Source organism: Sinocyclocheilus rhinocerous, unplaced genomic scaffold (assembly GCF_001515625.1).
Source record: "Sinocyclocheilus rhinocerous isolate Xijiao unplaced genomic scaffold, SAMN03320098_v1.1 scaffold1131, whole genome shotgun sequence".
NCBI lineage: Eukaryota > Metazoa > Chordata > Actinopteri > Cypriniformes > Cyprinidae > Sinocyclocheilus > Sinocyclocheilus rhinocerous.
Genome location: NW_015638568.1, coordinates 202,642 through 227,315, shown reverse-complemented (window position 1 = coordinate 227,315; position 24,674 = coordinate 202,642). Strand labels below are relative to the sequence as shown.

The window sequence follows — 24,674 nt, the reverse complement described above, 5'->3', positions numbered from 1 at the left end:
GGCAGTTAGGAAGCTCCAAAGGTTAATTGAATGGACAGCTGAACAGAGAGTGAAGGAATGTGAGTCTTTGTATGTGATTAGCATTCATGCTAAAAGGCTGAACATGCTCAGTCCATCTCTGTTAATTAGGATAGGGCCAAAATTACTGTTCTTTCAGTTGTTTTGTTACTGTGTCATATCTAAAAATATTATTTCTTGAATGAAAAAAACGAGAAGATCTAGAGTTTTATTAATTTTTTTGCTCTGAAGTGAGAATATGTGTTTGTTTATGCAGTAAAGAGCAAAGGCGTGTGTGTGTGTGTGTGTATGCCTATAGAGTTTCAAAGTGCCGCTGTGCATTCTGTCTCCTGCGGGGCGGTCTGTTTGAAGACAGAATCCCTCTCTTTCAGCCCAGTAGTCCTCTTTCATCACACCAATAAAAGATAATGAATTTTAGAGGAGACTGAGATTGAGGAAGAAAGAGAAAAGGGGGCCGGTTTCTTTAGTGTCTTGACATGCATGGTTGCAAACTAAAGAGGGACTCAAAACTTCTATCCCCCCAAAACTGACTCTCTCTCTCTCTCTCTCTCTCTCAGCCACAGGACATGGACATCTTTTGCCACAGCGTGTGCAAAGGGGGATGCCTGCTGGTGGTATCGTGCCTCACTGCAGAGATGTGAGTACCATTGCTTGCTTGTTAAACTTATGTGTGGAATGTCATATATTACAAAACATATTTTCACAAATGATATAAAGCCAGACAGTTAGTATAAAAATCAACTTTTGATGTGACCTTTAGGAAATTCATTACCTTCAGGAATAGTGCTTTCTTTATGTCTAACTTGATGTGTTTTATAAATGTAGAAAATAGAGTTGAATACAGAACAGTCTCTGTCAGTTTGTACAAGTTTTACTATAGTGTATAGGTGAGGCGAGTACATTTTACTTTCTTTTACCCCAGGTTAATGTGCAGAGACAAATTAAATTAAGCCAGTCTTTGGCTGACTTTCCAAAGAGTGTAAACTTTGTTGTTCTTAGATGGTCTGGCCAAACAGCGGAAGATGGGAGCGGGGTGGATGTAGACAATTTTATTTTTGTGATTCTATTTGGTGTCAGTAGTGGCACGAAACTGACACTTTACTTTTAAGTGCAAGCAATAGATGACCTCTATAGTTGTTATTTCCTAAGACTGTGATGCATCTGTGTTGTCTTCAAAATTCTTGATTTATAGAGTCGACAAATGATTTAGCGCATTGAAAAAGTGTAAAAAGAATTACGTTTTATGCAGGACTTCTAGAAGTAAGCAATTAAAAATCCAAAGATATAAGAAGAGGGAATTACAGCCCTGGTTTTTCCATTAGCTTGTGGAGCTTTGGGTGTGCTCACTTCATACTGGGGGAGACTGTTTCTGAAAGATGGAGTGGGCACCCTGTGGTGTGTACCATGGGAAGGGAGGGGAGTGGGTGTTCCAACTCTGATGTGTGTATAAGGGGGGCAGTTAGGAAGCTCCAAAGGTTAATTGAATGGACAGCTGAACAGAGAGTGAAGGAATGTGAGTCTTTGTATGTGATTAGCATTCATGCTAAAAGGCTGAACATGCTCAGTCCATCTCTGTTAATTAGGATAGGGCCAAAATTACTGTTCTTTCAGTTGTTTTGTTACTGTGTCATATCTAAAAATATTATTTCTTGAATGAAAAAAACGAGAAGATCTAGAGTTTTATTAATTTTTTTGCTCTGAAGTGAGAATATGTGTTTGTTTATGCAGTAAAGAGCAAAGGCGTGTGTGTGTGGCCTATAGAGCCTATAGAGTTTCAAAGTGCCGCTGTGCATTCTGTCTCCTGCGGGGCGGTCTGTTTGAAGCTCTCTTTCATCTCTTTCAGCCCAGTAGTCCTCTTTCATCACACCAATAAAAGATAATGAATTTTAGAGGAGACTGAGATTGAGGAAGAAAGAGAAAAGGGGGCCGGTTTCTTTAGTGTCTTGACATGCATGGTTGCAAACTAAAGAGGGACTCAAAACTTCTATCCCCCCAAAACACTCACTCACTCACTCACTCACTCACTCACTCACTCACTCACTCACTCACACACACACACACACACACACACACATTTAACTACTCAACTCACAATATTTTATTTTTAAGATTAGATTGATGTTTTTTTTGTCCTTTTAGTAATTTCTAATGTTAAACATTCTGATTTAAATGTTATTTGTTAATTGAAGTTGCATTATTTGAATTTAACATTTATAAATAATATTTTTAATGTATTTAATTAATTTATATATGTGACCCTGGACCACAAAACCAGTCATAAGGGTCAATTTTTCGAAATTGAGATTTATACATCATCTGATTTACATTTCTATATAAATATATATAATATATAAATAAATATAACTTTATGAATGAACTTATTTAAAAACATATATGTATATATTTACACAAGAAACGACTTAATAGGAAAGTGTTTGAAACCGTTTTGGTAAATCTGTGTGATGTTACTTATAATAAACAGACCATGTACGTCTATTTCCTTGAGGAGCACAAACGAGTAGAAAACAAAAGTTTGATTGTTATCAAGACTCGTAATTCACAAGAACTCTACAGCAACACAGGTATTTTCCCAGCAGGAGCAGCTTTCTTGACTCAAGTGGGGATTCCCTCCTCCTACTGAACACCTCTCTCTCTTCTCTCGCTGTCATGCTTACAGTTTGTGGAGGAAGTCTGTTTGTCTGTGAGCTCAAAAGCAGAAGTGAGATTGCTTTTTTTTATCTTTGTAACCCCTCTGAGACTCCTCCATTCGGGAAAGTAAGAAAACAAAAACCTTTAGAGCGATTAATTTATTATAAAAAACCCAGAACTAATGATTGTAAACCAGGAAGAAGCAAGAAAGAGAGGAGAGAGGATGGGGACAGGGGTTGTTAAATGTCGAGAAAGTACATTTCTATGTGGGATTTTAGAGAGAGAGAGAGAAAGAGAGAGATGTTTAATTGCCCTCACAGCAGCAGTGGAGAATATTTTTTTTACCCCGTATCCTCTTGACCACATGTACTGAATATACACACTCTCTCACACAAAGCCTACAGGCTATAAACATGCCTAATTTGTGTCTGTGGTGTGTGCTGTCATGTCACAAGCATAGCTGCTTCTATCTACCTCTCTGTGTGTTTAAGTGGTTGCTGGAGAACCCCAGGTGGGGCTTTAGCTGATTGGTTTATGTGACTAGAGACATTTTTGATGTCATTTCACTAGTGCTAAATTGATGTTTAAGTGACTCGGTGAATCTGAGGTCAGAAGGAAAGCATTTGTGTGATATCAAAGCAAGGTGGAGACGTGGTTTTCTGGAGAGAGTTGAATTTATAAGGGTTCAGTTAGGAACTGTGCTATCTCAGTATCAACTTTGATCTCTCCTAAAAGTCCTTTATAGATGATTTGGCTTTGGAATGTTTTGTTTATGAAAAAATGATGTTGAGACTTTTGGTAGTCAAAATACAGTCATCATCTCTAAGTACATGACACAAAGCATAACTGAACATTTGAAGGATTAAATATACATCTTTCAGAGCAAGCACAGCACTGAAGTCAGTGATTATTTTGTATGCATGCTGGACGAAGATGAGGTGCAGTTGTGTTATCTGGGTCTGTTAGTTTGAATTTGTGAATTTTAGTTCGACTAAAGTGTATATACTGTATGACAAATTGCTGTGTTTAGTCTGACTGTATTCATACACAAAGACATTCTCTCTCCCACCATTAACAATCTCCACCAGTGTTGTTGTTGTTGTATTATTTAAATACTATTATAGTATTTATTCATTTAGCTTCAAATATCTTTTTTTATATTTTCAGTTTAATTTAGTAAGTTTTGGTAATTTTGTTTCGTGATTTTGTATTTTTGTAATTTCTTTTTATATTTATATAAATATAAAATGTAATTTATTTTTAATTCCATTTATTTTTATTTGAGTTTTAGTTAGTAATTTTAATACTTTAGTACATTGTTGCCTTGGTGACTAACTGAAATAAGTTTAAATTTTTCATCTAATAATTGTAATTTATTTTATTACACCTTTATTTAATTCAACGAAAATAATTTTTATAATTTTTATTTTAATTAACACTGATCTCCACTCAGCCTTGTTGGTATGTAGGGGAGAGCGGGGCACAAAGTAACACTTTTTGATTTCTCAGTTTGTGTAAATCCACATGGGGTTCAGAATATAATTTTTTTTATCCACAGTAATTTTACACTTGTCTAGTACAAATATGTCGCTTTGTTTCATAATTGCAGTGTATATGTTTTTCTTTATTTACCCTCAAAGAAAAATTTACTTAAGCCAGAATTTTAATTTTACTATGGTAAAAAAAAAATGTTCAGCGATATCTTCAAAAGATTTGTTTATTTTGGCGCACATTTTTTTCTATATATTGTTGATATGGTAACTAATAAATACTGTAAATTTTGTTATGCTAGCATGTGTGGAAATATTCAAACCACGTGTGTTACAACTAACCCCGCATTACTTTGTGCCCCTCGCTCCCCTATATGTATGTATCGCTCTCTTTTCTCTCTTGTTTGTGTGTTCATGTCCTTCCTTCAAGGCTGAAATGGTGGGTTGAGGGGGTTGGCTATATACACGGGAGAAAATATTGCATGCCAACACCAAACACACACACACATTCACACACATCCACAGCAGTCTTCCCAGCAGGGTGTGGAGAGTCTAGCCTTGTTTTGCGCCTCTCTTCTGCTTGGGCACGTTCAGTGATTTTAACCATTTTTAAAAGCTCTAAGTGGGTCAGCTGTACATAAATGTGTCTGAGAGAAATATAGAGACAGACAGACAAAGGGAGAGCAGGTCACACTGCCACAAGAGCACATTTCCCCACATTTTATGTGTTTGTGTTTGTTTTTTTATTTTGAAAGTTGGTGTGTCCTGCATGATGTTGTACTCCATATAAAGCTACTGTAAAAATAATTTTTGTAATTATTTGCTAATTCTTTTATTTATTCATTTTTGTGGATGCAGCTTTTATGTCTTTAATTTTGTATACTTCATTCAATTGTCACATCACGGGACTATTTAATATCAACTAGTGAAGGCAAATATGGCTTTTAAGATGTTTAAATGGAAATTGACTATTAATTTTAGGATCTTGATGTTGAAAAAAGTTCATTGACATGTTATGTGTAGAACTCTAGACTGTGACAAAAAGGTCAGAAATGCAAAAACAACTTAAAATCTTGTTGGGAAAGCTTTTTGTGTGGCCAATATGAGATTTAGATATCATCCGATTAGAGTGCACCCCACTCTTTCCTGTGTGCAGCTACAAACACAGTGTGAGCCGTGATGTCCGATTAATAAACTAATGACTCGTCTGTGAACCTTTTTTTTTTTTTAAATGAGTCGGTTAAAAAGATTACTGAAACAGCCTCAACCTTGCTGGTTTGAATCAGACTCAATGAGTCAGTGAATCAGTTCTGGAGTTCACAACTAGCTGATTCTCACTCTTCCTCACTAAACCGTAAGTCTTTTTTGAAATGGGAACAATTGCTGTGATTTGGAAGCTACACCTTAGTTTTGGAAACTTGAAAGTTTTGGTGTATAATTTAATTATTATATTTTCTGATAAAAGAATAGTGTTCTAAAAAATTACATATTTTACAGAAGTATCAGTTCTCTTGGTAATTGCTGACTATGGGATCCAGTTGTAATCAACTGTAATCAGAACTTTTTATGAGTGACGTAGGAACCATAATCAACTACACATATAACTTTTTTAAGTTATATTTAAATATCACAAATACAATCAGAATGACTAGAGTGACAACGTCAAATTGTAGCTAATTTATACAAAATACAAATAAAAAGCCACCTTATAGGTTATATAACTTAAAGGAACACTCCACTATTTTTGAAAATAGGCTCATTTTCCAACTCCCCTAGAGTTAAATAGTTGAGTTTTACTGTTTTTGAATCCATTCAGCCAATCTCCGGGTCTGGCCGTATCACTTTCAGCTGTAGCTTAGCATAGATCATTGAATCTGATTAGACTGTTAGCATCTCGCTCAAAAATGACCAAAGAGTTTCTATATTTTTCCTATTTAAAACTTGACTCTTCTGTAGTTTCATCGTGTACTAAGACCGACGGAAAATGAAAAGTTGAGATTTTCCAGGCCGACATGGTTAGGAACTATACTCTCATTCCGGTGTAATAATCAAGGAACTTTGCTGCCGTACCATGGGTGCAGCAGGCGCAATGATATTACGCAGCGCCTGAAAATAGGCTAACTTCCGTCAACATAACCAACGTGACCACCTGCTTGCACAGGGAGCGTGCTGGGGACTATTTTCAGGCGCTGCGTAATATCATTACGCCTGCTGCACCCATGGTACAGCAGCAAAGTTCGAGCGAGCGAGATGCTAACGGTCTAATCAGATTCAATCTATGCTAAGCTACAGCTAAAAGTGCTACCGCCAGACCCGGAGATCGGCTGAATGGATTCGAAAATGGTAAAACTCAACTGTTTAACTCTAGGGGAGTTAAGAAATGAGCCTATTTTCAAAAATAGTGGAGTGTTCCTTTAAATAGTGTATGTTTGTATGTATGTATGTATCTATATATAAATGTTTAATGTCCTAAATGTTCACTTTACACAGCCTTTACTGAAGAGCTCATATTAAGGACACAAATGATATCTTGATTTATTGTAAAGAAACTGACAAGGAGGTCTTAGACTAAATGCCTCCTTTAATTTTATTCAATGTGTAAAAGAAAGAAGCCTTGTTGTGTCAGCTTCTGTGCTTTGTGCCCAGAGGAGACAGAGAGAAAAGAGAGACAGAGATAGAGAGGACATTCAGCAATCCAACCCCTCATCAGTATTTTAATAAGAGAACGAGAGGGTTCTGCCTGCTTTCTAAACACACAAATGTATATTCCTGCCCTTCATACTCACATTTCCAGCTGCCAAAATCTACAGACGTACTCTCAGTCAATGTCAAATACATTTAGCTATCCTCTCTGATTCTTTGTTGTGTGTGTGTGTGTGTGTGTGTGTGTGTGGGTGTGCGCGCGTGTGCGTGCGTGTTGTTGCTGTTTTAGCAAGAATGGCAACGATTAAATCCATCTGCACCAAATGCTCTCTCTCTGTCTTTTTAAAGGCAGCTCATGTTTAATTCTCTCATTTTTTCATCTTACTGTGGGGGAGAAAGGAGGGGACGGATGCTAGAGGAAGAGAGAGAGGGAGGGAGGAGAGGAGTGTCATTGTAGAGACACTGAGAGAGTCTGACTCCAGACAGGAGAATGAGGCAGACATACAGAAAAAGCATAGTGTGTGAACGACACTGAGAAAGAGAGAGTATGTGAGTTTAGTGGAGAGGGAAGAAGAGAGAGAGAGAGAGAGGGAGGGAGGGAGAATGTGGAGGCGGAAAGGGAGAGACAGACAGGAGGCAGACAGAGTGAGACAGTCTTGGCGACTGAGTTCTGGGAGCTGCTTCACACACACACACACTCTCTCTCTCTCTAAAAGTATCTGAGTAATATACACACTCTATAAAAATATCCACCTACACAAGAACTCTGATTTTTTAAATATCAAAAACAAAAAAAACAGCCTCTTGGATGTAAGTCATTTTCTTCTGTTTAAGATGTGTACAATATGAAGATATGTCAAAGCAAATTATGTTTATTTTAAAGACAGATAACATGAGCACACTTTTCAAGCAAAAACATATTTAATAGGTTAGGTTTTAAATGTAAAAACAATAGATTTGCTGTTCACAATTAAGACAAATGCTACTGTATTTGTTACTGTAAATGCTTTCTGTATTTGTTTCTTTGCTAGGATTAAAAACCAAAATAAGCATGTAATGAATGAAAACCTGTTTCCGTCATACAAGAAAAAAATCTAAACTAAAATATGTAATATTAATATAAGTCATATATAATGTAAGTCATATTTTGATATAAAACGCCAGAATTGTGACTTACTAAGTTAAATTAGTTGAAATTGAGTTTGAGATAAAAAGTCATAATTGATGTCATAATTTTGACGTTTAAATGATAGTTATAATTTAGTATATCGTAATTGTGACTTTTTATCATAATCATGATTTTTAACTCATAATATCAGAAATTATGACTTCATACATTTTTGTTAAAATTATAATTTACAAAAGCGTGATTTTTTTATGTGATGGAAATTGACATAGTGATGCAATGCCGTTCTCTCCCCAAAACAAGTATTATTTAAATCAGCAGATCCTCATTCATGAACAAGATGCCTCATTCACGTCTCAAATAGTGACTTGTTCAGTGAAGTGCATGTTCATTAAGTAGTTCAAACCAATGAAACGTTCACATCTCTCTCGGAATGTGAACGTTTCATTGGTTTGAACTACTTAAAATCCCAGTGCATTAAAGTGGATGAGTACTGTCCAGGTGCTTAAAGGGTATTTTAAAGACAGATAACATGAGCACACTTTTCAAGCAAAAACATATTTAATAGGTTAGGTTTTAAATGTAAAAACAATAGATTTGCTGTTCACAATTAAGACAAATGCTACTGTATTTGTTACTGTAAATGCTTTCTGTATTTGTTTCTTTGCTAGGATTAAAAACCAAAATAAGCATGTAATGAATGAAAACCTGTTTCCGTCATACAAGAAAAAAATCTAAACTAAAATATGTAATATTAATATAAGTCATATATAATGTAAGTCATATTTTGATATAAAACGCCAGAATTGTGACTTACTAAGTTAAATTAGTTGAAATTGAGTTTGAGATAAAAACTCATAATTGATGTCATAATTTTGACGTTTAAATGATAGTTATAATTTAGTATATCGTAATTGTGACTTTTTATCATAATCATGATTTTTAACTCATAATATCAGAAATTATGACTTCATACATTTTTGTTAAAATTATAATTTACAAAAGCGTGATTTTTTTATGTGATGGAAATTGACATAGTGATGCAATGCCGTTCTCTCCCCAAAACAAGTATTATTTAAATCAGCAGATCCTCATTCATGAACAAGATGCCTCATTCACGTCTCAAATAGTGACTTGTTCAGTGAAGTGCATGTTCATTAAGTAGTTCAAACCAATGAAACGTTCACATCTCTCTCGGAATGTGAACGTTTCATTGGTTTGAACTACTTAAAATCCCAGTGCATTAAAGTGGATGAGTACTGTCCAGGTGCTTAAAGGGTTCATTTAAAAACACAAATTCATTCATGAACTGTGTTTCACTCTGTATCGTTGTCATACTGTAAATTCCTGTTTAGTCTATAATTCCCGGCTGATGTTGCTAAACTGCGCTCTTTGTATATTTAACATCAGTTCATACAAACTAGGCTACATGACCAGCCACGTGTGTGATGACTTTTGGATTTGGTTAGACACTGTGTTTGTGTTACAGCGGGTTATATAAATGTCAGATTGAGTCTAACATGACATGAAGCCATGTGTTGACAATGATGACTGGCTGTTTGACAGCTCTAAATAATTACTATGTGCATTATTTAATATTTATATGCTGCTGTCATTCCTTTTAGTGCTATATTCTTTTAAATGAACACTGTTGCAATTTTTATTATATATATATTTTTATATTGATTTTATGGTACGTGTTTAGTTAGTGCAGTATTTATGAGCCAGTGGAACGGAATTTCGTTCATATGTGCATTCTGTATGTACAGTTGAATGACAATAAAAAGCTACCTACCTACCTACCTCTAGTGTATCTGCTTGCCAGAGTACATTTAATACATGGTGCTTTACTACATTTGTTCATGTCTTCGTTACGTCAAATCTGTGTAACTTTAATAGTGACCATGCTAGATCTGTTTCATATCAGTGCCTCTGTATATAAAAGTATGTGTCTTAAAGACAGCATTTAAAAAAATGCAAGTAAACCTGAGTAATGTGATATATTTCTGAATGGAACAGTATATTGAGTGGGAAATAATATAGGATGGGACTTGACTTGATTGAATCATTTAAAGTTAAGTTTGATATCGGATTATAATGCTATTTTACCAGCTGGTATAAACTTGGTGACATTGGCAGAAAAGAACACTCGCTTCAGAGGCCAAGGAAAGTACTTTTTGAGTAGCAAAACCTTCAGCTCAGACAGTTTGAGTCTGTTCTTTTTTTATTATTGCCAAATATTTTTATTATAGTTTTCTTATAGTTATTAACAAAGAATCATGTATCCAAGGTTTGTGCTTTTAGTGAATTATTGGCTGCAGAAAGCATGAAAGTCAAAAGTTCAGAGCCATTCTCATTTACTTTTGCACGATAAACAATTTTGGGTCTGCGTTGGGTCGCCACTCTGTTATAATGTAACAGCTAAGCCCGAAGCCAAAGCAGTTGAGAAACAGTGATCTAGAAAGCAGCTCTTGCTCTGGTGGATGCTGATTCAGTCTTTTCTCCTCTCAGCGCCTTCCTGCTCCTGTTTGGGTGTGTTTCTCTCTCTCTCGCTTTCTCTCTCTCTCTTCTACCATTCATTCTGTCTGACATGCAGTCGTTTGTTGTTGTCTTTTCCTCGCCTTCTTCCAGACACCCTGTGGAGAGAGTGATGAAGGAGAATACAGGAGAATACAGAAGAGGGAGAAAATGACGAGGAGGGAGAGGAAAAAAGAGAGGGTGATGGCGTAAAGCTAGCACTGAGCTTTTGAGCCTTTGTTCTACTTTTATGTTGAGCAGGAATGAAAAATGCTGCGGTGCGTTTAGAGAATTACCAGATCTGAGTCTGGTTTGTGCGTTTAATGGGTGTCGTAGCTTTAATAAGGATGTGTTGTCTTGAGCAGGTTAAAGATATCAGTCAAGTGCAGTGTGTCACTGTTTCAACATAATTGATTTCTCTCTCTCGTCCTTTTTCTCCCCATCCATCTCATCTGTCCCGATAATAATGCACTCTCAGCTATAAATATGTTATTTTAAGGGTGTAAAATACAACAATCACAAAGCATCTAAAAAATTGCGATCATTTACTGGTGGTAGTACGCTACAAATATTTCAGTGCCTAATATCAGAGCATCATATCGCAGTGGAGAATTGTGTATGTCAAAGTATAGCCTTATATTAGACCGAAAAAAAGCAATTTCAGGGTATTTTGGAAGTAGCTGGGAATTTAAAACCAATTTTTCAAACCATGCAAAAGAGTGAAAAGTAATGGAAAGTCATGGAAATGTCTGAAGTGAAGATGCATTTTGTAGTTGCGCTACGCTCTAAATATTTAATCAGCTGGATATTGCTCTTCTGTAGAGTAAAACGCGCTCACATAGTGTTGTCTGAACATTACAAATCATTGCTTTGAGTCTTTCTTTTGAATGAATCTGGTTCACAATTTGGTCTTAATGGTTCATTAGCAAATCAGTCTAAATTAGACTGTTGTTTTGTTTATTTTAATTTCATATGTAGTAACCACAGATGAATAGAAAGGTTGTGCTAAATCCACTGGTCATTAACACGAGCAGATCTAAAAGAGTTGCACAGCAGAAATAAATGCTCTGCTTTACTGCGTCTATTCAAAAAACCGAACTATAAACACCCACGTTTATACACTCATGCAAACATGCTCCTCACAACTAGAAATTATTCTAACAGGCATATTGTAGAGTACAAAGTGAATTCTTTCAGATTGTGCAACACTTAAGGTTCAGTCATAACACTGTGGTTTATTTTGTGAAATCTACTCAACTAATGCCATAAGCCATAGACACACCCAATCCTTTGCTCCCATTGGCTGAGGAACATGCTGAGGGGTGTGGCTACAGTCTAAGCTAACAAGTCGACCACTTGTACATATGTGTTTGTTCCTGTCTGTTATACACGTGTGTGTGTGTGTGTGTGTGCATACGTATTTTTGTGACATATGAGGACACAAATTTGTATAATGACATGGGTATGACATAGGTATTACAAGGAGAAGGTGACTTATGAGGACATTACCCCATGTCCCCATTTTTCAAAATGCTTATAAATCATACAGAGTGAGTTTTTTTGAGAAAGTAAAAATGCACAAAGTTTCCTGTAAGGAGTAGATTTAGGTGTAGGGCAATAGCACATACAGTTTGTACAGTATAAAAACCATTACGCCTATGGAATGTCCCCACAATTCACAAAAACAAACCTGTGTGTGTGTGTGTGTGTGTGTGAGTGAGAGAGAGAGAGAGAGAGAGCCTACAGGATGGTTTGTGTTAGTGGTTAGTCTGACATTACTTGAAAACCTCTCTCGGCTTGACCTGTGTAAAACAACTATTCATTATACAGTATGTGGGTGAAAAGAGAAGCATAGTTGTAGATACTTAGACCACCTTAAAGATACGACAACCAGCATCAGCAATAGACAGTTTGTGAATAAACAACCATTCAAAAGTTATAGGGGTCGGTAAGATTTTTTTAATGTTTTTGAAAGAAGTCTTATCAAGTCTTCCATGTTAAAAAATACAGTTAAAAAAAAACAGTAATATTGTGAAATGTTATTGCTATTTAAAATAACTGTGTTCTATTTTAATATATTTCAATGATAATTTATTCCTTGATGACAAAGCTGAATTTTCAGCAGCCATTGCTCCAGTCTTCAGTGTCACATGATCCTTCAGAAATTAAAGACATCAGTGATACTTTAATAATACAAAATACTTTTATGGAAAACATGATACATTTTTTTCAAGATGCTTTGATGAATAGAAAGTACAGCATTTATCTGAAATATAAATCTTAAATATTATAAAGTATTTATAATCTTACTGACCCTTCATTTTTGAACGGTAGTATGTCAGTTTTTTTTCCTGAAACTTGTTGTCTGTAATATTGGTGGATGAATCTGCATGTCAACGATTCCAGTATAACACTAACATATTGCAGTGACATACTTTCCAGAATAATTTAGACATGATTAAAGCCAGGATTAAAGTTGGCGGTCCAGCAGCAAATGTTACGAAAGTGAATCCATCTCTTACATTCTATCCCGTTTCATTCCCTCTCCAACAGGGGATCATCACACACATGGATGTTCATTCCTGCCTCCTCTGTCGCACTCTTGCAGAGGAACGTATGGGCGAGAATGTGGCATGCATAATTAGACAGATCTCCAATAACATGTTAACACCAGTTTGTTTTATAAAATTCCAATTCTGCCTCTTTTATTTTTCCCAGCATGATTTGTTCGTAACTTTAAGAATTGCTCATCGAAACATTCCCTTGAATCATTAAATAGTTGTACACGAGTCAAGTGCTCGGTATAATGCCTTTTAAATTGCATATGAGGTACTTGGCTGTGTTTCGATGTTTAATACAAGTAGCTAATGACAGAGTAAGAGGGTGAAAAAGGAGGTTTCATTTGGTTTCCTCTTTTAAATAACAATAAATAAACGTAATGATATGCCACTGTGGCCCCTTAACGTGCTATTCGTGTTTGCGTGTTTGACATCTGTCAGTTTTAATGGTGGCGGCTCCTTCACTCATCCCATGGGGCTTTATCTTCCACTCAGCACACAAATCTCCCAATCAATTTACCAAATGAAACCGGGTGTGCAGTGCTTAAAAGAACAGTCCATGCTTACTGAGCATGAGAGTGAGATGGAAAGAGAGAGAGAATATATTGTTTATGTGACCTGGTCCCCAGCATTAACCTAATTCATTCATCCAGGATTACCATGCGTTATTAAAGAAACAACGGAGGGTGAAAGAGAGTGAAAACAAAGAAACAAGTTCAAGAAAGTAAAACAGAATAAGAGACGGAGGGAAGAATGAGAGTGGAAGAGAGATGGGCAAATCGATCTTGAAATATCAATATGTCTGATGCTGATTAAGAAGGTTGATTCTGGATTACAAATACCTGTTTTAACACTAACCTTTTAGTTATTTATTCAGCAAGAAAGTTCATGCGTATCAAACTTCAAAGTGGTAAAATGTCTTGTTAGCAAGAAAAGCATAATTTTATTTCATATATATCAATAACAAGCAAGCTAAATTAGACATCTATCTCTTTGTGGCATTTACAGCAGAAACTCACTACACTGTAGAAGCTGTTAATGTTTTATATTTGATGTTAGTAATGTTTTTGTTTTATTGTTTAACGACTATAATTACCCATGATTATCTTAGAAAATCACCGTAACATCGATGTTATCGGTGTAGATTTTATTGTACTTGATATTCGATTGATAAAAAAAAAAAAAAAACGTTGTAACAACCTGAAGCTTTGACTGTTTAGTGGACTTAGTTTAGAATCTCCACATCTTTCTGATAGCTCCTCCCCTTCCTGATCAGACTAGCTCTGGTTATCATACTAGGAAAAAAGAGAAGAAAAAGCAGCCACATAAAAACACATGGGTTTTTTAGATCCTCTCACATTTCTGCATCATGACAATGGAGAGGGGAGTGATACTGGGATACTAGATAAATAAAGGGAGAAAGTGCCCAAGGACATGTAGTGTGTGTGCGTGTGTGCGTACATGTTATCAGTGGATTTAAATTGCTATCCTTGCATGAGGAAAGAAAAGAATTGGTGGATCTCAAGGTCTCCCTTCAATAAAGATGACAGAGTACCTTGAACGGGCTGCAGACGTCACAGAACACACACACACACATCTCATGCATTATTTTGATTACATGTCTCTTTGGAATACTCCAAATTGGTCAATCAAGACATGCTGGGGTCAGTTTCCATGTAATGTTAAACTGTAATTGGTAAACTGTATATTTGACCGTTGTACCTGGTTTTGTGCTTCAGTGCTTTTTAAAATACAAATGTGTATATATAGCATTATCATATACACAAAAGTAAGATTTTTTTATATTTAATATTTTTATATAAGCAAGGGTTTGCTTGCATTAAATTGATCAAAAGTGACAGTAAAGACATTTATAATGTTCCAAAAGATTTCTATTTCAAATAAATGCTGTTCTTTTGAACTTTAATTCATTAAAAAATCCTGAAGAAAAAGGTATTACAGTTTTCACAAAAATAAAGCAGCACAGCTGAAACAAACATTTCTTGAGCACTAAATCAGCATATTAGAATGATTTCTGAAGGATCGGGCTGTTGAAAATTCAGCTTTGCCATCACAGAAATAAATAGCATTTTAAAATATATTAAAATATTTCAAATGTAATATTTCCCAATATTAAAACAAATAGTTTTACTGTATTTTTGATTAAATAAATGCAGCCTTATTTCTATTTTTAATCCATATATTTATTTAGTCAGTAGCCAAGTGAGTCTGGGTACTGACCACCCTGTTGGGGTTTATAGCATTTTCTTGAGCTTTTAGCCAACAGACATGGTTTATGATTCAGCTTAATTTAAATATTCATTTAATATTAAATTGAATCATATTCATGATTAATTTAAATGGTTATTTCAGCAGTTCCTGTATGTCTTTCACTCATCCTGAAATGGAAGCCAAACCTTTAATGCATTACAAAAAGATTTGTGTGGTTAGAGGAAGATAAAACCCTACGGAATGAGTGTTATTTTAGGGCGACAACCTGTCATGGTAGCTTTGTGGAGTGTATTAGAGGCTAATAAGCACAGGTTTACAGATTTAGAAAGAGCATCTGAAGTGTTTATAAAGTGTTTGTAAGGGATTGTCTGTTTCATGTAGCTTCTACCAGTCTGATTTAGACAAGGGTGAGTGGTCTAAGCAGCTGATCTATCCTGACAGCAGTAATCCCCCCACCATCCCTCTCAGACTCTGTGTGTGTGTGTGTGTGTGTGTGTGTGTCCGCGTTTTTGTGACAAATGAGGACATACATTTGTATAATGACAAGGGTATGACATAGGTATTACAAGGAGAAGGTGACTTTTCAGGACATTACCCCATGTCCCCACTTTTCAAAACGCATATAAATCACACAGAATGGAGTGTATTGAAAATCTGAAATAGCACAAAGTTTCCTGTGAGGGGTAGGTTTAGGGGTAGGGTTGGTGTAGGGCAATAGCACATACAGTTTGTACAGTATACAATCCATTACGCCTACGGGATGTCCCCACGTTTCACAAAAACAAACCTGTGTGTGTGTGTGTGTGTGTGTGTGTGTGTGTTCTTGTTTTGACTATACTTGTGAGGACCAAATTTCCTAACTTATATTGTGAAATACTTTGACAAATTACTATTGAGGACACTAGTGTCCTCACTAGTTTAAATAAAACATATAAATCAGCCAAAATATGTTTTTATTTAATTGTAGTGTTCTGCACATGTTTCTGTGAGGGGTAAGTTTAGGGGTAGAGGTTGGGTTAGCTGATAGAAAATATAATTAACCTGATCATTGGAAGTGTGTGTGTGTGTGTGTGTGTGTGTGTTTCAGAGCACATGTGTGTTAGCATAAGAGTGGAATTGAGCAGATTGAACAGGGATGGAGAGAGAGAGAGAGTTAAATAATAAAAGAGTCTCATAATGACCGAGGAATGAGGGAAGTGTGTGTGTCTGCATGAATAACCTCTAGGGAAGGTGTTGTGCTGCTGCTCAGACAGAAGTAGCACTGCCTGATGTTCATCCCTCTTCGTACACACACACACACTTGTGGTCTACAGGAAGGAAGTTCTGGTGTGCTGTTGACTGTTTTTGCAAACTGAAAGCCAGAGGAGCCACGGCATGTTCACTGAGATCTCTCAGACCACTGTGGTATTACAAACATCTCTCTTTCTAACTCTAAACTGAGGATGAATAATTAAAACCTCTTTCAGCTTAGTTCCATAATAACTACACATACGCTCTTTGTGATGTGCTGCTGAAGTGCTTATTTAAAACATGTTTTTGTGCTTCAGTGATCTTTAAACTAAAATGTGGACATTTAGCTTTATCATGTGTATCCCAGAGGATGCAGGCTGAACCTTGCTGAAGTTTTGTTGTTTAATGTTGTGTGTTTTGTAATGTGAGGAAGCCTCATAGGGAGATTGCATCTTCACATATCTGGTTTATAGAGCAAATTAATAACTTTGGCCAATTATTTCCTTGTGTGCAAGTTTTACTTGAATTTTGTGAACTAGCCAGCAGTTCATGAGAAAACAGCTGAAGAAACATGCAAAATAATGTCTAAGAGTGTTAGCGCACCCAAAAATCTGTCTTCATTTACTCACTCTCATGTCATTCCAAACCTGCGTTATTTTATTTCTTCTGCGTAACACAAAAGAAGGTATTTTAAAGGATGTTGGTAGCCAAGCAGTTTTGGTTACCATTGACTTCCACTGTCAGAAAAAAAGTGCAAAATTAATAAATAAGATGTTGTACCCTAAAGTTACAATGTTTGGGTAGGAAGAAAATCTGAAAGTGTATGGACAAAAAAGTACTGGGACATTTCTCAAAATATCTTCTTTTATGTTCCACAGAAGAAAAAAATACATTAATGACAGAATTTTCATTTTTGTGAATGACTTTTCAACTATCCCTTTAATGAAAATCTAATAATAATAATAATATTGTTATTATTGTTGTTGTTGTTTTTAGGGGGAAGGGTATAGAAAATATCATTAGCTCAGTATAAAACAATAGAAGTCAATGAAAAGTCAACACGATGATAGAAAAACAAGCATATATGTGTTTTAATTGAAGAATTGTCTTTGGTTTCGAATAGGAGAGATGGAATAGTGCACAGTAGCAACACACACTGCTCTTCATTTCTTTGTTTCTAATAATCTCTCCCCATTCCCTCCTCGTTATTAGATATGAGCCACCAGACCTGCTTGGTATTCTGCACCACACTCGCGCACACACACACACACACACACTCACACACACATACACCTGCAAGGTATCAGGATCTCAAGAGAACTACATGGAAATCAAACTTCTCTCTCCCTGTAAACAGTCTACATTGGAAACAAAGCCCTCCTGTCTGTGTAGTCAAACAGACGCTGTGTTTGCCCAGTAGATGAGAAACGCAAAGGCTGAACATGTGATCAGATCAAAAAAGAAGAAATGCCAGAGGTCTGTCCCCCATCAGGGACTGTAAGACATCAGGGCAGCAAACAGCAGCCTGTGTTTTTCGTGGAAGAGACTGTAAATGCAACATGTGAACTAGTAGTCAACCGTCATTTTCAATTCAGTTACCGGTGACCAGTCGCTGGCTGGTATAATGTAGATATATGCTTTTTATTTGTTTGTTTGATTGTTTATTTTTCTATGTATTCATTTTTTATATTTATATATTTTTTTATTAAATTGTACTAACCTCTATCATTATTATTTTAATTAATTTACAAAAAAAAATGTAATAAATTATTGACTTAATGTAAATGTAATAATTTATTACTTAATGTAAAAATATTTAAATAGAATTTAAAAGAATTAAAATTAATTAATTTACTAACATTCTATATACATTTTCAACATAACATGCGCATACGTTCAATTTAATAAATTATTAAACATATCTAAATTTAATAATTTATAACTTCATTTAAAAATATTTAAATATCATTTTAGCAAATTGGCACAATGAATTTTAATTAAATTGTACTAACCTCTATGATCTATTTTATTTATTGTATTATTTCATTTAAAATTAAATGTAGGCTAAATATTTTTTAATTCAATTAACTAATAAATTGTTAAATGTATGTACATTTAATTATCTATTAAATTAAATTAATTAAAAATATAAACATTTGAAAATATGCATTATCTATTGAGCTAACATATTAGTTAGCCAACCAACACCCAATATCCTTCTGGTTGATATATTGGTCTATAACTAATGAGAACTCATGCATTGAGAATTTGAATTGATTCAGTTTCTATAGAGCTCTTTTAATACTAGAAGATTTCAATAATTAGTATAATTGTTTATTCGGTTAACATTATTATTCAGTGTACAGTAAGAGATTAAAACAGGAATGACACAGTGGGGAGAATATTCATGCTAACAGTATAAGACAACAGTGACTAAAATGGCTTAATAAAACACTCGGTCAGATGCAATTGAAGGCCGACCATGTTGTCTTTGTGTTCTAGTGTAGCGGCTAAGCAGAGCCCGTCCCGAGTGACCTTGCCCTGAGGTGGAATGGAGGGAGGAGGGTGGACAGGAGAGGGGCGAGAGGGGGGTGTACACAGATGGTAGAGAATATGGTTCCAGGGTATTTCGGGTGGGGCCTAGCTCGGACAAATGCAAACAAATAAGCCTCTGCATTCAGCGCGGAGAAAGAGAGCCTCATTGTTACAGAACTGCTGAGACGGATCTTAAAAGAAAGCCAAGGTAAAGTAAAGCAATTCAAGAATTTACTAAGTAATAATTAGAATGGTCCGCCAGGGCCGAAGGTGCCGAGAGCTGTGCTTAAGATATCGTAGCCCCGGCGCGGTTCTGCAAGGTTGAGGACACAGAGCCCAGCTGCGGCAGGAATGAATGCCGAATAAATTAAGCACTCTGCCAAGTTAACACTAGGCTGGCAGCGGCTCTTAGCGGCACTAAGCCCAGGTGTGTGTGAATGTGTGAACTGTATGTGTGAGAACATTTTTAATGTGCAAATATGTTTTGTGCGAATGCAGTATGTGGGCATGCCTTATCACACAAGTGTGTGTGTGTATATGTGCGTGTGTGCATCTTACTATTTCTAGTGTCTGGCACTGGTAGGGGGATGGGTGTGTGTGTGTGTGTGTGTGCATCTTACTCTTTCCAGTGTCTGGCACTGGTAGGGGGATGTGTGTGTGTGTGTGTGTGTGTGTTGTGTGTGTGAGAGTGTGTGTGTTGTGTGGCGCTGGTGGGGGGGTGTGTGTGTGTGTGTGTGTGTGTGTGTGTGTGTGTGTGTGCAGAAGTGCGTGCCAGGAACAGTTCGGGAATTTGAGGCGGTGTTTCAAAGGGTCCCAGGATAGTTAGCAGGCTTCAAAGCAGCAAGACTGGGGGAGCTTGTTCTCTCCTTCACATCCATCCACCCACACACCTCCGATCTTTATTCGCTTTTTTTTATTCTTTTTTTTTAAACCTGAAATCTATTTTTACAGTGTCTGAACAAAACATGAGGATATCCTCAGCGCCCTAAGAACTGGATTTTTGTGATAGGGTGTATATGGTAGACATGGTACAATGTCTCCAAGCCATACATACAGAGAAGGAGAGAGAGAAAGAGAGAGCTGATATGTGTTGTTGTGGAAGTAGGTCAGGCGTCACATTCATTAACATCCTCCTCTCATGCCCAATGATGTGAGCTGTTCCCACTATCACACACACATGTACATGTACATATCGCCTTGTGTGCACACGCATAAATCAGGGCATGCATAGCTTGCATATTAAATATTATCAGAGGTTATCGATTCAAGGCAGACACTCATATATTCAGCATGCATTTGTAAAGAAGGTCAGTATTGTGTCAGTCATCATTTCATAGCGCTTTAACCCCACCATCAAGGCAATATACATAAATAAACTTGGTTACCGTGGAGATAAAAGCAGTACATAGTGTCTGCCTGTGCTCTGGACAGCTGGACTTCTGCCAGGACGGCACAGCAGAGCGCTCTACACAACTCTGTCCCACTTTCTCTCGCACACTTTCCTTGCATGTACTTTCTCTTTCTATCTGTCTCGTGTCTGCTTCCATTATCCACTGCGCTTTCTAATTCTACCTTTTTTGCAAAAGTTGTGTGCCTGAGTCAGTCCCATTCTCTCTTCTTATTCCTCGCTTTCTGTCCACTCCATTCATCCCCATTTCATTTATTCCTAACTCTTGCAGTCATAAGCGTTCCCTCTTTCTCTGTCCCTCCCCCTCATTACTCCCAGCAAGGTCACTCAGAGTTGCTTGACAAAGCGACTTCACTGACATTCAACAACAACTCCCTCTCGCTCTCTCTCTTTCTCTCTCCCTGTCCCTTCCTATAGTCTTGCACTGCTGCTTCTCAGACATTTTCCCATGACAATTAGCTAAATCCTGGAGAATGGACCTATATAGAGAGAGATTTGACGTACCGCTTGTTTTTGGCAAATAAAGCCTTACATGGTCTTTAATTTGGGGTCTCAAATCAAGGATGTAACCAAAAGTTGAAGATTGGAGGAATGTAATAGTTTATGAATGAGGGTCTCCATAGTATAACAGCCAACCACAGTTCACTCTCTGTATGTGAGGTTTTGGAGTGAGTAAATTTGCAATCAGTGACCCCAAAAAATAAATAAAAAATCTTGTAAAGGAATATAAGTATTTTAAAACTATGCAAAATAAACTCAAAATATCACTTTTTAAAAAACAAAACAAAAATAATGAAATAAAAACTAAAACGAAAGAAGAACAAACTATTGAAATGTATAATAACCCTTGCTTTAGATGACAAAAGCAAGGTCAAACATGCATGCTCTGGGTTAAGTGAGAGAACATCCTTTCATGCTCAGTAGCACGCAAATGCATAATTGGTTTTATTTCTCTTTTTAGTTTGCTATGGGTAATTATGTCTCTTTTATGTGGTTTAGGGCATATTTAGTGCTGTTTTTCATCATTATACCTTTAAATAACTTTTAATTAATGTCATTTTGAAATGTTATTCTGCACTTCTAATTATATTCTTTTTTATACTATTGTTTAATTTGATCTATTAGGACCCACTTTATATTAAGTGTCCTTACTTACATTTAAATTAATAATTTGATACAATGCACATATTGTGTACACATGTTTTTACACTGTACTTATATTCGAAAATACCATCCTGTAATTACATCTGGGGCCAGTTGCATGAACTGGCAGAGTTGTCACAATGTTTAGACTGTGTCTTAAGAACTAGTTTCACTAACTAGCCGTTAACCAAGTGGTCTTACTTTTCAGATTCAAATTAGAACAATAGCTACCATTTTATGAAACTGAATTTCAAAAGTTATGACCAGTCTTGAAGAAAAAAATTGGATGACTAAATTTCAAGACTAGTCGAAGTAGTTTATGCAACTGGCTGTAGTTAGTCATTTCTGTAGTTTACACCTAAAATGTTTTGCAATTCAACATGAACACAATAGGTACATTGTACCTAACAACAAGCCATTCATTTCCACTGCAAAGCACCACGATATTCCCCATGGGAAGCCGTTTCACCACCCTGCCTGCTACAAGCAAAGATGATTAGACCAGATTCATGCTAGGAGTGTCTGTTAGTGCCTCAGATTACCTCTGCTTGTTCTTGAGCATGATATTAGCTGTGTGTGATGCTAAGCATATGTAATTTGAGATTTAATTGAATTCACACAACATAATAAACCCAGTAATTTCATTTTGTGTTTGTGTCTTTATGACGTGAAGCAGATCATTGCGTTCTGCCATAGACGGAATGCCAGACGTGAAGTAGTTATCTCTCCACGTCTTCATAATGGTCTGTGATTAATGTTCTACTCCGGTTACGCATGTGTTTTCAGGATTTGGATGGGAGTAGGGAGGGAAGAGGCTGGGGAGCGTAATGCATAATTGGTTTTATTTCTCTTTTTAGTTTGCTATGGGTAATTATGTCTCTTTTATGTGGTTTAGGGCATATTTAGTGCTGTTTTTCATCATTATACCTTTAAATAACTTTTAATTAATGTCATTTTGAAATGTTATTCTGCACTTCTAATTATATTCTTTTTTATACTATTGTTTAATTTGATCTATTAGGACCCACTTTATATTAAGTGTCCTTACTTACATTTAAATTAATAATTTGATACAATGCACATATTGTGTACACATGTTTTTACACTGTACTTATATTCGAAAATACCATCCTGTAATTACATCTGGGGCCAGTTGCATGAACTGGCAGAGTTGTCACAATGTTTAGACTGTGTCTTAAGAACTAGTTTCACTAACTAGCCGTTAACCAAGTGGTCTTACTTTTCAGATTCAAATTAGAACAATAGCTACCATTTTATGAAACTGAATTTCAAAAGTTATGACCAGTCTTGAAGAAAAAAATTGACTGACTAAATTTCAAGACTAGTCGAAGTAGTTTATGCAACTGGCTGTAGTTAGTCATTTCTGTAGTTTACACCTAAAATGTTTTGCAATTCAACATGAACACAATAGGTACATTGTACCTAACAATTCATTATTTTATTATTAATTACATAGTATTTAAAGACACTTAATGTATAATGGGACCATTATACTATTACTTTATTCTATTGATATCGTACTTTGCAATGCAGCGAGAGAGAGGGAGAGAGAGAGCAATCTAAATTTACATTTCTTCCCGCACCGATAGATTTGACAGGGTTAAACATATCTCTCTTTCTTTGTTACCGTCTTGTACGCACAGGAACGGTTGCATTCTGTTCGACAACAAAGGCAGCGGATTGCTTTGATAACCTCTGCTGCTGTGATATCTAATCTATTAAATGCACACTGAAATGCACAATCGGAAACGCTGTTTAACTTGGCGAGCTTTCCCGAATAGAGCGCAAAGCTGCGTCCTGACAGACTAAAACATGTCGTATATTCACAAGTCACGGAGTTATGAGCCCATTAATAATTTATGTTCACCAATACACTGGGCTGACTAGACAGAGAACAGACTTGGGTTTTTACAATCGATAAAGATAAAGAAAAGCTCAGCGTAAACTCTTGAGGAGGATCAAGCGGTTAAACGCGCCGCCCGGGCGTTCTGTTTTTGTTTAGGACTGTGAGAGTGCGCAGGCGCCATCTAGCGTTCGCTTGGAGGGAAAACCAAGGTTTTTATTCATATCTCTCTGTTGGATTTGTGAGAGAGTCGCTGATTATTATCGTACTAATCAACTCACTGTTTTCTTTCCTTGGGCTTTGCAGAGCATTTGAGCGGCTGACGAAACAGAAAATGTTTAAATAATGTTCAAACATTACTCATAATATCTTAAAGGGATAGTTCGCCTGAAAAATTTAAATCCTGGCGTCATTTACTCACCCTCCTGTTGTTCCAAACCCAGATGACTGTAAGTGATTGGTGACTGGAGCTGACTAAATGATGAGAGAATGTTCATTTTTCAGCGAACTGTTCCTTTAAGAAGTAACAGATGTGAGTGTTGTTTAGAATCATTAGAAGTTGTAGTTCTTAATGGCAAACCGAGTCATGCATGGACAATTCTCAGGCACAGCCCTAACACAACCAACAAAAGCATCTAAACCAGCTCTTCATTCCAGCTGCACATACCCAAGTGCTGGATCAATATCCATTACCAGCACTAGTGCTGCAGACAAGCCATTCATTTCCACTGCAAAGCACCACGATATTCCCCATGGGAAGCCGTTTCACCACCCTGCCTGCTACAAGCAAAGATGATTAGACCAGATTCATGCTAGGAGTGTCTGTTAGTGCCTCAGATTACCTCTGCTTGTTCTTGAGCATGATATTAGCTGTGTGTGATGCTAAGCATATGTAATTTGAGATTTAATTGAATTCACACAACATAATAAACCCAGTAATTTCATTTTGTGTTTGTGTCTTTATGACGTGAAGCAGATCATTGCGTTCTGCCATAGACGGAATGCCAGACGTGAAGTAGTTATCTCTCCACGTCTTCATAATGGTCTGTGATTAATGTTCTACTCCGGTTACGCATGTGTTTTCAGGATTTGGATGGGAGTAGGGAGGGAAGAGGCTGGGGAGCGTTTCTTCTGTGGGAATGGGAATATGGGAATGCCTAGCTGGACTGCTCGGGTGGAGGGGTGCATTCAGACAAAGCCAACGAAAACAAACCTCCGTGGCTCTGGGAAGGCAGGGTCTGGTCTGAATCCTCTGTGGTTA

At 36.5% G+C, this 24,674-nt stretch overlaps 1 protein-coding gene across 1 annotated transcript in view; it reads left to right on the top strand.

The window, feature by feature from the left end:
* The first annotated feature begins 579 nt into the window (after positions 1–579).
* LOC107749802 (mediator of RNA polymerase II transcription subunit 29-like) overlaps positions 580–24,674 on the top strand; it is a 30,917-nt gene continuing 6,822 nt past the window's right edge. The window contains exon 1 of the mRNA XM_016564980.1: positions 580–655. Within this exon, the coding sequence (XP_016420466.1) occupies positions 620–655 (36 nt within the window). The 5' untranslated portion in view covers positions 580–619. The remainder of the gene's footprint in view (positions 656–24,674) is intronic.